This window comes from Ascaphus truei, chromosome 4, assembly GCF_040206685.1.
Source record: "Ascaphus truei isolate aAscTru1 chromosome 4, aAscTru1.hap1, whole genome shotgun sequence".
Taxonomy (NCBI): Eukaryota; Metazoa; Chordata; class Amphibia; order Anura; family Ascaphidae; genus Ascaphus; species Ascaphus truei.
Window position 1 is genome coordinate 250,258,555 of NC_134486.1, and position 14,487 is coordinate 250,273,041.

At 39.7% G+C, this 14,487-nt stretch overlaps 1 protein-coding gene across 3 annotated transcripts in view; it reads left to right on the forward strand.

Annotated features, from left to right (window-relative positions):
* The window catches only part of TRMT11 (tRNA methyltransferase 11), a 63,631-nt gene extending 52,210 nt beyond the window's left edge, over nucleotides 1-11,421 (forward strand). For all 3 annotated transcript variants that reach the window (XM_075597259.1, XM_075597261.1, XM_075597260.1), the window contains one exon: nucleotides 10,179-11,421. In XM_075597259.1, coding sequence (XP_075453374.1) covers nucleotides 10,179-10,358 — 180 coding nt within the window. In that variant the 3' untranslated portion in view covers nucleotides 10,359-11,421. The remainder of the gene's footprint in view (nucleotides 1-10,178) is intronic.
* The last annotated feature ends 3,066 nt before the right edge of the window (nucleotides 11,422-14,487 follow it).

The following is a 14,487-nucleotide window of genomic DNA, read 5'->3' on the forward strand; positions in this document are numbered from 1 at the left end:
CAGGCAGGTGCTTCTAATTCACGTACCAGATGTCTTGCAGATATTTTGCACATTGACACAGAGACATTTACATTGCACGCTCTGCTTTAGGGGGTATTTGGAATTATGAATGACTTCCTCTTTAATGCTTCATCTGTGGCACAGTGAGGGTAACACTGCTGGTCTGTAGGTATCCTGCATTGGTTTCCTTCTTGGTAAAGAGATTCCCTGAAGTGATGATACAGTCTTAATAAATATGTGTGTATATATGTGGGTGAAAAGGTGACAACCCTCCACCATATAGCATATAAAAATATTACTTGTGAGCAAATTCACATGTCTTAGATAGGTCTGCAACCCTGCTTTTCGCCATTATCACCTGCATAGAGTGCTTCCACTGCAGCAAGGGATTCTGGGAAATGACATGCAAATGAGCACACTGCCATCTTTTGTCTCAAGTCCACATTACATGGAAAACCCTTAAGCAAATGCATGCTGCTTTAAAAACAGCTTTTAAACATAGCCTGGGATGAGATGCAAATCCAATAAACCCACTCACAGACAGACTGTTTCGACCTTGTGGGTCTCATCAGTGTGAGGTTGGTTGTACTGGTTTTGCAATTTGAGAAATGAGTAGGTCTTCATCTCATCCCAGGCTATGTTTAAAAGCTGTGTTTAAAGCAGCATGCATTGGCTTAAGGGTTTTCTATGTAATGTTGACTTGAGACAAAAGGTGGCACTGTGTGCTCATTTGCATTTGCATGTAATTTCCCAGAATCCCTTGCTGCAGTGGAAGCACTCTATGCTAGGTGATAATGGCGAAAAGCAGGGTTGCAGACCTGTCAAAGACATGTGAATGTGCTCACAAGTAATATTTTTATATGATATATATATTTATTTATTTATTTTTAAGGACCGGCGCCCACAAAAAAAAAAGTGACTTTTTTTTTTTTTTAATAAAGTGAGGTATTAAAATTCACTTTTTAAACTTTGGAGTTCTTGTCCTTTGCTTTGTGTACTATCCCTCGAAAGGCATGCACCCAGAATAAGCTATTCAGTACTCAGAGTTGTGAGTTCATTGTTATATACTCTCCAGACATTAAAAGATGTCTCTTCACATTTTGGTATTTCTCTGACGGCAATCAGTCAAAAGATATTTCCTCATACTGATCGCATATTAATAATTTATACCATGCATCCATTTGGGGCAAAGTGCTTTCTAATTATAGAGCGGCTTATGCAGACAGGAATCTCTGCAAAAAGTTTATAATCTGCATGACATTCACGTTTGTAAAGGGATATAGGAAAGTGAGGCGGAGTGTAAAGTGTTTGCATTGAGATCACGCAAAGTGGAGTTGGCTGAGGCAAAAATCAAACCATCACATTTTCATTTGGAATGCTTTTTAGTCTCATTTATTACTAATAATTAGCTATACAAAAAAAAAATGGAGTAGAAAGGATAAGGTGAGAGTATGTTGTGTATGTTACACCTAGCAATGAGGTCTGCATCATGAATGGAATAACTTGCTGTCTTTGTTGTAATACATTTGCATTGGCTGAACAAAATAGGTATTCATTATTAAAATAATGAATATACTTCCTTTTTTTTGCCTGTTTTCTAAAGAAGCAAAACCAAATGGATGAATATTAAATCTTAATGCAATGCAGCCTCTCCGAATCACCACTATAGCTCCCAGTGACAGACGTAGAGCAAAGCCGGTCCGACAGAAATCTTAAGAATCATAATAGGACCTAAAAATATTATTGGCTCTTTCTAGTTTGTGAAAACATGTTTTTAGAAGACACTGTGATTATCCTGTCTCCTCTGGAGAAAAGAAGTATATTTAGTATTTTTTTTTTATTATTATTTTTTATAGATCTTTCAAAAATAAAGAGAACCATTATTGGAGTTCTCTATTAGTAACTGCTTAACCAGCACATATTTATTAAGAATTCTTCTGCCATAAGACACCTTTCAGCCTATTAACTTGAAATAAACTGGTGAACCATACGCGTGTCTGGAGCCCATTTGTTTTCTTTTTGTCCCACTATTGGAGACTCAAGATGTTGGGGAGGCCCTTATTAGGCACTTGCACAAGACAAAATAGCTCTGTATGTTTTCTAGCTGGGCTAATGTCTATAGCCAACTTCTTCTTAACCAGTGCTCCAAACCCTTCAATTCAGTGTTTTTTGGCCCTACCTCTTTCCTGCCTTCCTGCTACCGAATGCTAATATCTAGTCACCTACTGGATAAGATTGAGGGTAGAGTAGAGGACTGAATTCGTGGCCACTGTCTGGCAAATGAGTGGAATAAGATAATCTTGAGTTTAATATTTTCACAAGGTGAAAATACAAATAAATCTCACTTCTATTTTATTGTGTCACTAATTAAATAGGTTACACACAGATTATATCACACATTGAGTATGAACTATACAATTCCGGGGACTTTGCCTGTGAAAACAGAAAGAGAAGGTAGCAGGCTTTAATTGGTGATTTCATAATAGTTTTTTATTGATTAGGTTTTTGTTTTTTTTTTGGCAAATCATAGTAAATGATTATTTCTGAACATTCTAAAAATCATGCCAAGCCAAGGTGTTCAATAGTTATTCAATGCCCCCCCCTTTTTTTCTATTCAAATTTTATTGAAAATCGCTGCTTTATACAATATTCCCAAAACATTTCATTCAAACATTGTAGGCACAACATTCAATTCTGGTTGTGAGATCACTTGAACATTTGTATATTACAGTCCTTCCAACGTTACAATAGAGAGATTCCGTATACAAGCAAGAGGCAAACAAGAAAAACATGGAAAAACGATCAGAGGTCAACATTCAAAGGCGTTTGATACATTTTACAGGGGTACTGATAGATTGACTGACTGACTATCACACAGTTCTAACATAATATTATTAGTCTAACTTCAAAATTAGCCTTGTTCGATGTATGAAGGACCCTGGCATTACGGCCCGAAAACCCAGTTCCGAGGTCTGTTATGTGTGATTATGACTCTCCATTATAGTAAAGATAGGGAACCCGTATTTTGAAGTATATTGGTGTTTGATATCGAAGGGACTATGCCAGCTTCTCCATTACGCTAATAAATTCCTCTCCGTCCCACCATTCTTCCATGGATGGGGTGGAGGGTCTTTATCCACATTCTTGCTAGTTAGCGGCATAGATGAGATGTCTAATTGGGGTTTTCGTATGTCTAGGATTACCTGCACCAAGCAGAGCATTCTCAGGCTGGAAGGGAATCTACCTCTGTGATGATCTTTATCTCAATGAAAACCTTTTTTTTTTTACAAAAAGAGGTAACTTTAGGGCAACTGCACCACATGTGCAGATCGTCTGCTCTCTCCCCACATAGTTTCCAGCAGACATCGGTGTGGCTGGGTGTCATATTGGCAAATTTAACAGGCGTCCGGTACGTTCTATAGAAAATGTTATAGCTTGTTTCCGTTAGTGAGGCAGAAACAGAGATCTCACGTAACTCACCCCACATGTCCTGCCACTCATCAATATTATCTAAACTCTTCCCTATGTCAGAGTGCCAGGCTTCAGGTGTAGGTGTTATATCTTCTGTATAGAGATAGGATAGCTCCCTCTGATTCCTATATAAGATCTGTCTAGGCTCCTCACTATGTATATTATATTCTTGATGGGTGTCTTAAGAAACTCGTTCTGTTTTGGAGGTTTGTTACAGCATGCCGTATGTGAAAGTGTTGGTAAAAGGGAATTTGTTGTTTTATTTACTTGTTGCATTGAGATCACAGCTCCTTGTCGATAGAAATGTTTAAATCTGGATATTTCCACGGTGTTTAATGCAATGATGAATGGCTCAAATTCTACACCGTTAAAGGGTTTAACCATTTTAGTTTTAGTAAACGACGAAAGCGTACTGGAGAGCTGCAGTCTGGAGAGACTCCATGCACCCCTTTACAGTGCTTTATAGATGCAATGTCTGCCAGCCTGTCCTAGCACTCATGAACTGAACATACTTATTATAACAACTCTGATCAAAAGAGTATTCTCATTCTGTTTTCCAATAACAGAAGTTGAGCACAGGGAGGGAAAGTTTAGATAACAAAAAGCTGTATACCCAAACAGAAAAATAGGGCCTAGGTTATTACCCTGTTACTGAACTATGGCCCACAGAGGAAAGTAACAGGAGTGGAAATATACACAAGCTGATAGAAACTCTATTTACTTCATTCTCGCATGTTTGTTTATGCATGTTAATAAAAGTATGCTCTTCCGTTCGCATGCATGTTACTAAAAGTATGCTCTTCCGTTCGCATGCATGTTAATAAAAGTAGTGCGCGTTTTCGCTCCAGCATTGACTGCAGCTTTTGGGATATATCTGTCTTGTCTTCACCTATCTCCTTAAGCAGATAAAGACGTTTTGTTCAGATGTTGATATTATACAGAAGTTGTGCAGCGAGCAGCAGGGGCTGTTCTTGGCTTGACGTTTGTGAGGGAAATCATTATCACTGAGAAGGACTGCACAAAAAATCAACTTCAGCTGAGGGTTGATAGTCGATATTAAGAAATTTGTCGCAATAACGATCAATGTCGTGATACATTTATTAAAATAAGTCTGAAATTGTTCTAGTAAATCTAATTAAAATATGTTCTCAAAATCAATACATTTTCTTTAGATTTGTTAGAACAAAGGGCGCTTCATTCCCAAACCCTTTCCATGTCTGCACTTCACCTTTTCTCACCTACGCTGCTTTCATCACCCTAACATCCCCCTCACCCATCACTCCTCATCCCATCACTCTCACCCCAAGATACTCCGTCCATTTGAAAACTCGTTATAAAAAGTTACAAATATATTGCACAATTTTTTTTTGACAATTCAGAATTGTCAAAAAAATAAATGATCTGTTTTTAATTATTTTTTTTACATTTGTATAAAGGGTGAGAGTGATGGGATGAGGGGGATGTTAGGGTGATGGAAGCAGTGTAGTTAAGGGTTCTTGGGGGGTCAGGAAGTGGTTCTCTGTACCATGAGGAGGGTTGGGAAGGGGGTTTGGCTCAGGGGTGAGGGGATAGAGGAAGGGATTAACGGTCCCACTCCCTGAGGGACAGAGAGGAGGAAGTGGTTAAGTGCCCCAGGAGTCAGAGGTGTGGAATGGGGTTAAGGGTCCCATGGGGAAGTTGGGAAAGAGGTTAAGTGCCCCAGGGGGGAAGGGGTTAAAGGTCCCAGGGGAGGATGGAGAAGGTTTTTAGTGTCTGGGGTTGGAGGGCTTAACAAAAGGAAAGTGATGAGAGGAGTTCCTACCTTTCCCCGCTTCTCTCATATTTACCCCCTCCCCATGTTGTCCGAAGCGCCTCCCCCTCCCTCTGAGTCGACGTTCAGAAGCAGGAAGGTAGGAGGTCTCGGGATAGAGAGACAGCACAGCGGCAGCTTCAAAGCTGCTCCTATGACCACAGTCATCCCGTAATATCGCGATAACAGGTAATCTCCCATATCAGCACTCTGGGAGATAATCACAATATTACTGAATACCGGCATATCGCCCAACCCTACTTTAGCCTGATCTCATAAAAGAGAAGGGAAAGCCTGTGGATCACTGTAGTTTAATGAAAGGTTAAGTGACCATGGTACGTCCTGGGTGATTAAAAGACCACATTCTTCAAAACTTATGGGGTTTGTTTTGCAGTGGCTTTGAATATACATATGTAGCCAGACTCGCTGTCCTTGGCACTGCATATGAACAAGCAAAAGTCTGTGACGCTGGGGACAGTGTTTGCCATGATCTGGGGGGGGGGAGGGGCGGTGCGGGTCCATGCTTCCAAAATGGACCCCCGCAGCATTTATCCATTGGTAACTCTGTGGTTGTGTAACCACAGTACCAAAGACAGTAAGGCTTGCTGCATCTATATTAAAAGACTGTACGGTCCTATGTAAAGGGTACACATCAGGGACAATTGTTTGTAGGGGCATTGTGTGCTTGGTCAAGGACCAGTTTACACCTGCGTCTATGAAAATGGCCAACCGCACTCGTTAGTAAGCCAAATAGGAGGCGATATACATTATAAAGTATAGGAGAACTAGACAGCACCAATGTCCTTGACTGACATTCTCTGTGATTCTTAGGAGTTTACACCAAGTCAGAATTAGCGAGAATTTTCCATATACAATGTAGAAAGAAATGCCACACCTAGATGCAATTTATGTGCGGGTCTGCAAACTCGTATTGTGACCGCTCCCCCAAAACGCACGCTGCCACAAGCCGGGCAAAAGTGGTGAAAACAACTGATCCGTTGACGCTTAGTCTCGTTTAAAATTCCATTGTAGGCGTCACTTTTATAGCAAAAAAAGCAATTGGGTCTTTAATATCTAGCCCCCATATTCCGCAGTGACACAATAATATAGGCACTTGAGTTATAAAGGAGCAAGAGCATTTTATTACAGGATTGCCCAATCCCAGGGAAAAATTTCCTTAACTTTGACCGAGTGCAAAGAAAATACTGCACTGTATACAGAATGCACTCATGGGTACGTGTTGCTAACCATCTTGTTTTTTGAATTATTGTTAATTGTTTGTTTTTTTCCCCTCTTTGTTTTGATCAGGGATATTTATTTATATGCGTAATTGGGACTGAAACTTTGTTTTTGAGAGAATAAAAGCCTGTTGCACCTTCATGATGTGTTGTTCTTGACTATCCTTTGCACTAAACCGTCATATGTTTTTCATTTCCCGTCTCCCATTACCCTTTCCCCTAGAGAAAATCGTGCCTAAAGTAGCTTGTACATGTAGATCAGGGGTAGCCAACTCCAGTCCTAAAGGCCCACAAATAGGTCAGGTTTTAAGGATATCCCTGCTTCAGCACAGGTGGCCGAATGAGTGGCTCAGTCAATGACCTGTGCTGAACTACATATATCCTTTAAACCTGACTTTTCAGTGTCCCTTGAGGACTGGAGTTGGCCACCCTTGATGTAGATCAGCGGTGCGCAAAGTGGGGGGCGCGAGATTCGCTGCGGGGGTCTCGGTGTTTACAGAGGGCCCGGCCCGCGCGCTTCCTGAAGGCATTTAAATTAATGCCGGGGGAGCAGCAAGGGCTCTGTAAACTCCTTCCCTTGATTCAGACAGCTCCTGGTGACACATCGCCATGGCAACACGGCGTGAAATGACGCCAGGACGTCTGAGTCAAGGTAAGCAGGGGGATGGCGTGAGGAGAGGGGGACAGCCGGAAGGGGGTCGCAGGGGAAAAAAGATTGCGCTCTCCTGATTTAGACCATTAATTACCATGTTGTTGTAAATGTTTCCTCTCTGGGTAAATCCAATCCAGCCTCACAGATAACCAGTAGTCATTCCCTTGTCTGTGGGTTTGTAGTGTCAGGAAATTAGGGCTGAGAAATTCAGTCCACGTTTTTTTTTTTTTTTTTTTTTAGTTCAAGACGTCATAATAAAGTAAAAGGAAAATGTATCAAAATTGTCCAATTTCGCCAGAGAATCTATTAAAAAAATATTAGGGGATTTTGTTGTTGTTAAATGGCTAATGCACTGTTTATAGTGTTGATTAGCAAATATATTTTCAAACTATTTGAAGGGATTTCGCTATTTGTTAAACCTTTTACAAAGACCTCAATGGGGATTTTTTTTAACTTTAAAACTTTGACGATTTAGCAAAAATGTGAAAATGCAAAAAAGTTTATTCAACCTTTGAAAGAAAAATGCACCCATCACTGCTCAGCAGTTGTAATCATTGAATCCTCCTATGTAGTATTTTACGGTTTACCTCCTTGAAGTACACAAGCCTCAGTTAGAAGAAGTGTGCATTACTTTACATTATGTCGGTCACTTTTCATGGGAGTTAAAATGTTTCCCTAGGAAACATGTAATGAATAAAAGCTTGCTGATACGTCCCTGGCACAGATGCAGAGCCCTGTTTTTGTTGATGTTGATATGTATTGGGACCAGAACAAATATACAACATTATACACAGTATGGATCTGATTTTGCTGCATTTATATCTTTGTGTTTTGACATAGAAACCAAACATGCCAAAAAGGACCAATGACCCTTTTTATATTTAGAAATAATAAAGAAAAGGATTATTCTGGGGACATAAGGCCGTATGTTAACCCAGTCACTGCCAGAGGGGACGGTAAATGCAACACTGTCCCTTAGGCAGGGTAGGGATTTATAGAACCATAGCTCTACAGGCTTTTTGAATTAGACTGTCAGATACTTGTATGGTTCTTTTTGTAAATTGCAGTAAACGCTGCTTAGATCACTTTTATTGTACAGCCCGGTATTACAGTTTGTACAAAGTACTGTTACAATAACATTGCATTTGCAATGAACTAAAATCATATCCGTGATGCAATTAGCTAGTGTCTTTGGGGATATAGACACAGAGGGTCCGTGGTGTAAATGAAGGGCTTTTTGTCACCTTCCTGGTAATTAACTGCACTGCTTCACTACAGTAGATTTAAACATTTTCACCAGGCTGTTTGGAAACCCTTCTCTTAGTATAAAGAAGTTTACTTCTGCATTATGTCAAGATCCAAATCTTTTTGACAAACTTTGGAGTTGGCTCCCAACATTGAATAATACTCCCTCGCACTCTGATTTTTACAGTTGTTGATTTGATACAAGGACAAAACCAGTTATTCAAGCGTTTATTTTCAATTCTAATTTTAATCCTCAAAACAGTTCAACATTTGTACATGTTTTGAAGTGCAGCGTTAAACTATTTTTACTGCTCCTACTGAGCTTTTCCTAGATTTTTTTTTTCATCCTAAACAATGAAAGTCTGTTCTTGAACCGGGCACAGCAAAGTTTGCTTTGATCAATTGCTCCAGTTTTTGCTTCCAATAGCATCAAATATAAACATGGAATCAAACCAGTTTGTATCTGCCGGGGATCGTTAGCCAGAGTAGTTGTTTTTTGTTTTTGGTCTAAAAGAAAAAAATGAAAATATGTTGTTGAGATGCAGATTGTGATACAAATGAATTAAATGAGCATTGGGTAACTCCTTATATTGACATAATATACAGGACACCTACAAGCTCATATTGAACCCCCAAAATAACCATAACATATATAAGCATATAAGTGTCACAGAAGAGTGCTACTGAGCATGGCAATATATATTTAAAACCAGAGACAGAACATGAAACACAGACAGAGCTCAGTGCACATCCAGTGAAACTTATACACGGTACAGTGCCTAAATCTATATGTATAGATATCTTTTGAATAAAATGGTCTTTTAGTTTAACATTTTGGCCAAAGTGTTGTAAGCCCTTGAGCCACTACACGGCAGACCACATCTCAAGGGTACCTAACACTAATATAAATTCTTAATAACCTGTGCATTACCAGGAAGAATGATTTATAATAAATCTGTCAAAATTAGTTGCATAGTTCTAAGTCTGATTGAAGCTCTTATTAACCTGTACATTACCAGGAAAAGCACTCTGTATTAGATTTGTCACAATCAAACTGCAAGCAAGCAAGTTCCCCTGAGAGTGGGAGATGCAGTGGAGTGAGCTTTTAACCATTTAAATGTGGGAGGGGATGAGCTTCAAACTAGGTAGGAGGAGCCACCCTCCAATCAGCTAAGACCAGCTGAACAAGAATTGTAAAACATACAGGACACCTACAAGCTCATATTGAACCCCCAAAATAACCACAACATATATATATAAGCATATAAGTGTCACAGAGGAGTGCTACTGAGCATGGCAATATATATTTAAAACCAGAGACAGAACATGAAACATAGACAGCTCAGTGCACATCCAGTTTGCTTTGATAAATTGCCACAGTTTTTGCTTCGAATAGCATCAAATATAAACATGGAATCAAACCAGTTTGTATCTGCCGGGGATCGTTAGCCAGAGTAGTTGTTTTTTGTTTTTGGTCTAAAAGAAAAAAATGAAAATATGTTGTTGAGATGCAGATTGTGATACAAATTAATTAAATGAGCATTGGGTAACTCCTTATATTGACATAACCCAGAAATGGCACACACCTAGCATAAGCAAAGTATATTCTGCCATAAGATGACAATGCCTCTGTGCACCAACTTTACTACAAAATTGCTGTGATGCATGAAAAATATAGTGCGGGCGTTCGTGCGTATATATGTATAATTTAATAGTAATACATTTAGATGAATATATGAAATTCATTTTTTTTTTTTTTTTTTCTAATCCACTCTCAAAACAGGATAAGGACCAGTATGCTCACCTTGAGGATGGTCAATATTTGCCATATAAAGGTCATAACTCCTTCCGTGAGAAGTATTTCAGTGGAGTAACAAAAAGAATTGCCAGGGAAGAGAGAGCCAGGAACGAAGAAGCCAACACTAGAGATTACATTTCCCCAGTAAGACAGGAGGATGTCTAACCGCGAGGCAGGAACTGCAGGCGTCCGATGGATGGAGGCCATCGACGGATTAACTTGTTTTTTAAATTCATAGGAACATGGAGATGGGACTTGTTTCTCTTCTCCCTTTGCATTTCAGGACAGTTAAGGGACAGCGACTTTGCACACTACCAACGCAATTGCCCTTCATTCATAGCAAGATAATAACTGCTCTGAAGAGGTAATAACTTTCCCACTTGTCCTGGTTCAGGCAAAGCTCGTTGCCTATTTTATTATCTTACTGCAGTATTGTGCAGTACAGTGAAACAGGTAAGTTTTATAGTGTAACAATTCACTGCAACGCAAATAAATAATAATAAAAAAAATTGTTTTTTAACAGACCAAAAGTATTCTCTTACGAACATGTTTCCATGGACCCGGCATGTAGATTATTGGCAGTTGTGTATGACCAGGCACACAGTTATTTCCCTGGTGAAGGAATAGTGTTACTGAACCCCCTGCCTTTATTAGCATGATGTGCTCTTAAACTGCGTCACTATGGTACAAGTTATTGATGTGTTTGAACTTGCGTTGTCGGAAGCCATACAGGCTAAAACTGTGTAACATAAATGAAGCATCATGGTGGTCACTGAGGGCTTAGAAAGGACTATTGTCGAGGGCTAAAAACGAGTTTTCTCTGCCATAAAACATTTTGTCAGATGTCAGTAATGCTGGTCACCAGTTTATGACTGTTTGCTGTGTTTACATCCCTCGGGGGCTTTGAAGAAGTTAAACAAACAGCAAAAACAAGGATTCAGGTTGGTTTGAGAAATGCAATTTTGATGGTTTACATTCTTTCTTTTTTTTTAATGGTATATTTAGCATTTTTTTATGGGAATTAGCACCTCTAAGTGGCCACAGATCCAAAGCACACTGGCTGCAGCGCCTGTCTTTCACAGAAAGAAGTAGTATTGTTTGCTTTTCGATCTGCAAACCTCTGGAATTTGTTCTCAACATGTAAGGGTGATGAAGTGTTCCTCATTAGGGAGATTGCTTTCATTTGTTATTGTTTGTAATTGAGCCACATTAAACACACACAATCTTGCTTTGTCGTCTTACAACTTTATTGCATGCAAAGGCCCTTTGTGGGTTGTTTGGGGTCTGACACAGGGCAGCTATTTGTGAAGCCCAAAGGACTTGACTGGGGCTTTTGGAGGCTACAGGACCTATTGAGCCTGTCCACATCTGAAGCTCATCTGTTCCTTTTGGATTTGTTTTTACATTCCTAAAATGTGACACTGTTAAGATAACGGACTATGTTTTTTTATTTCTTTATTTCTCAACCACTTTTTTGCTTTGAAGCCATAACAAACAGGTATGACTTGTCTTAAGTCTTCGGTGTATTACTCTCCTTTGAAATTGAAGCTCTGTTTGGATTTTTGCCCGTCTATTCTTATCCAAAGGTAAAACGTTGCTGATTTTACCTTGTCATCTGTGTGCAAATAATCATCCTAATGATTCACTAATGGATCCCTTCAGTGTTTGAGGGGCCTGCAAAGACATTGGCTTACACTGCTTTGCAGGCTTCTTCGTCACTCAGTAGGTGACGAATAAAATGCTTGGGACCATTGTGAACTAATGACTGCAGTATTTCAGTTAATTTTATATTATTTTTTTTTTTACCAGGAACTAATACATTGAGAGTTACCTCTCGTTTTCAAGTATGTCCTGGGCATAGAGTTTAGACAAATAATACATGGTTACAAATACAGTTACATAAGTGAACAGGGTATACATTATATACAAGACATTGCATGCATAGTTAAAGATAATATATATTATGGGCATATGAAACAGTTACAGACCAGATTAAAATGTGTGACAGCCTTAGATTTGAAAGAACTTAAACTGGTGGTGGATGTGAGAGTCTCTGGTAGGTTGTTCCAGTTTTGGGGTGCACGGTAAGAGAAGGAGGAACGTCCGGATACTTTGTTGAGCCTTGGGACCATGAACAGTCTTTTGGAGTCTGATCTCAGGTGATAGGTGCTGCATGGGTAATTCTTTTAAAACAGGACTTGCAGAATATAGCACCAATCCTGTACTTTGCGCATGAGAATGGGAGCATACAAAAGATGTAAAAGTACAGACCGTTGCATATACAGTTTCGGAGGACACCGTTACACTCACGTGTAAACATGAAGAAAAAGAGAATCTCTGCCCTAAAGAGATTACAATCTAGTGGAATAATGGTAGTCATACATAAGTAGTAGGAATAAATAGAACTTCACTTGGAATATCGGTGTAATACACAGAATATAGGCACTATATATTTAGTCAAGATCTTTGCAGAGTCGATTCAAATGTTAATCTAATTCCTCCTCCCTTCGTGTTTTCCAAATCTTCTCCTTGTAAAGGAATTATGATACCAGCAGTAGTAGGATAGTAGGAATTACAGTATGGCCATTGCAGAAGAAAACTAAAATTATGTGTGTGTGTGTATATATCTATATATATCTATATATATATAGATATATATAGATATATATATAATTTCTTCATAAGGTGTACAAATAACTCATACTATGGAAAGTTTGGGATTCGGGTCCTGAGTATTGCCGGCTATCAAGGGAAATTTGCGGGCCAGGTAGCTTTGGCTTACCTGCACCGGCAGCGGAAGGTGAGGAAGACAACGGCAACACCATGGGAGCAGCGGCAGACATCCTGGTGGTGGCGGTGGCAGCAGAGGACGTCTTTGTTGAGCTAGTGGGAGCCGGGGAACATGTGACCGGAGCTCAACAAGGACGTCCTCTGCTGCCACCACCAGGATGTCTGCCGCTGCTCCTACGATGTCGCCGTGGTCTTCCTCACGCTCTGCCGCCGGCTCCATGTAAGACGGAGCAGAACAGAAATTGCCCGCTGCTGGTTCTTACCCTGCACCTGTTCCAGCCCCCTGGTGGCGGGTCCGGGTAATTTCTAGGTATCGGAAAAAGTGCCGGGTAAAAAAGGTCCACATAGGACCTAAAACGTTGTTGCTTCCCTATGTTTCCTGCAATAAATCTTCTTTGAATACTTTGTCAAGAACTTTGTAAGTAGTATCTTACACTTTTTGAGGATGTACAGTCACCGTTTTTCATTTTGGATTGCATTTTGTGTTGGCTACACCTGTGAGATTTTTGTGCCCCCATTTTTTTTTCTCATGACATTTGGGGTTAGCCCATGTAGACCCCAAAATACCAAGTTGCATTTTTAATTTTAATTTTTTTGCTTGCACTGGACTGATGCACAAAACATTATCCTGAATTTCACGCATTCTTTAGCACCGCACTAAACTCAAACCGGCCCAGTCAGATTTTAACACACATGGACTCTTGATCAGTGCTTACTAACTGATGGAATTATTATTCCAAGAAGTAATGCTGTGGATGGCCAGAAAAGGAAACCCTAAGTATTTGGAAACAAGGAACATGCCCTAGAGAAATTGTAGTGTCCGTACGTCTGATTTAATTGCATGCGTTTGCTGGAATGCTTTGTTCCTGTTCTTCCCCTCACTGTACTGTGAAGATAAAAGCTAACATGCACAGTTGTTACATGACAAAGATATTTAGCAGGTGATGCCAGATGATTTTAACGTAGTTATACAGACTGGGTGCGTATGGTGCACCAGATCTGACCTCTTAACCACAAGGACGCTGCTGTACCATTTAGAAAGTGTATTGGGATTTAGGGAGGTAATTAAACCTCTGTAGGGAAAAATTGTTCCATTCGATAACATGTAGTAAGGTTTGCTGCCTTATAAATTAAGAAGATCATAGAGAATTGCGTAAACTTATATATTTTTTGTGTTCTGAAAAAATACCTAGCACTAAGTGGCACATGTGGGAATTCAACTTGTTGTATAAGAAGATCTCATAACAACACAAATGTTCCGTTGTGACCTTTCCCCCCCCCCCTTACTTGACTCTGGCAATTATCATGCTTAACATTAACTTTATTAACTTCCATCGTTACTTCGCTTTTACAGCATGGCTGAATAGATTCTCGAAAACCAACATTTAGAATCCCCAAAACTCCTTTTGCCAGCCTTTGATATTTTAATGAGGACGAATACCTGTTATAAGTAATTGCACCGCCCTTGTTTATAGTACTTTGCTGTGTGAGCATGTAATAAGAG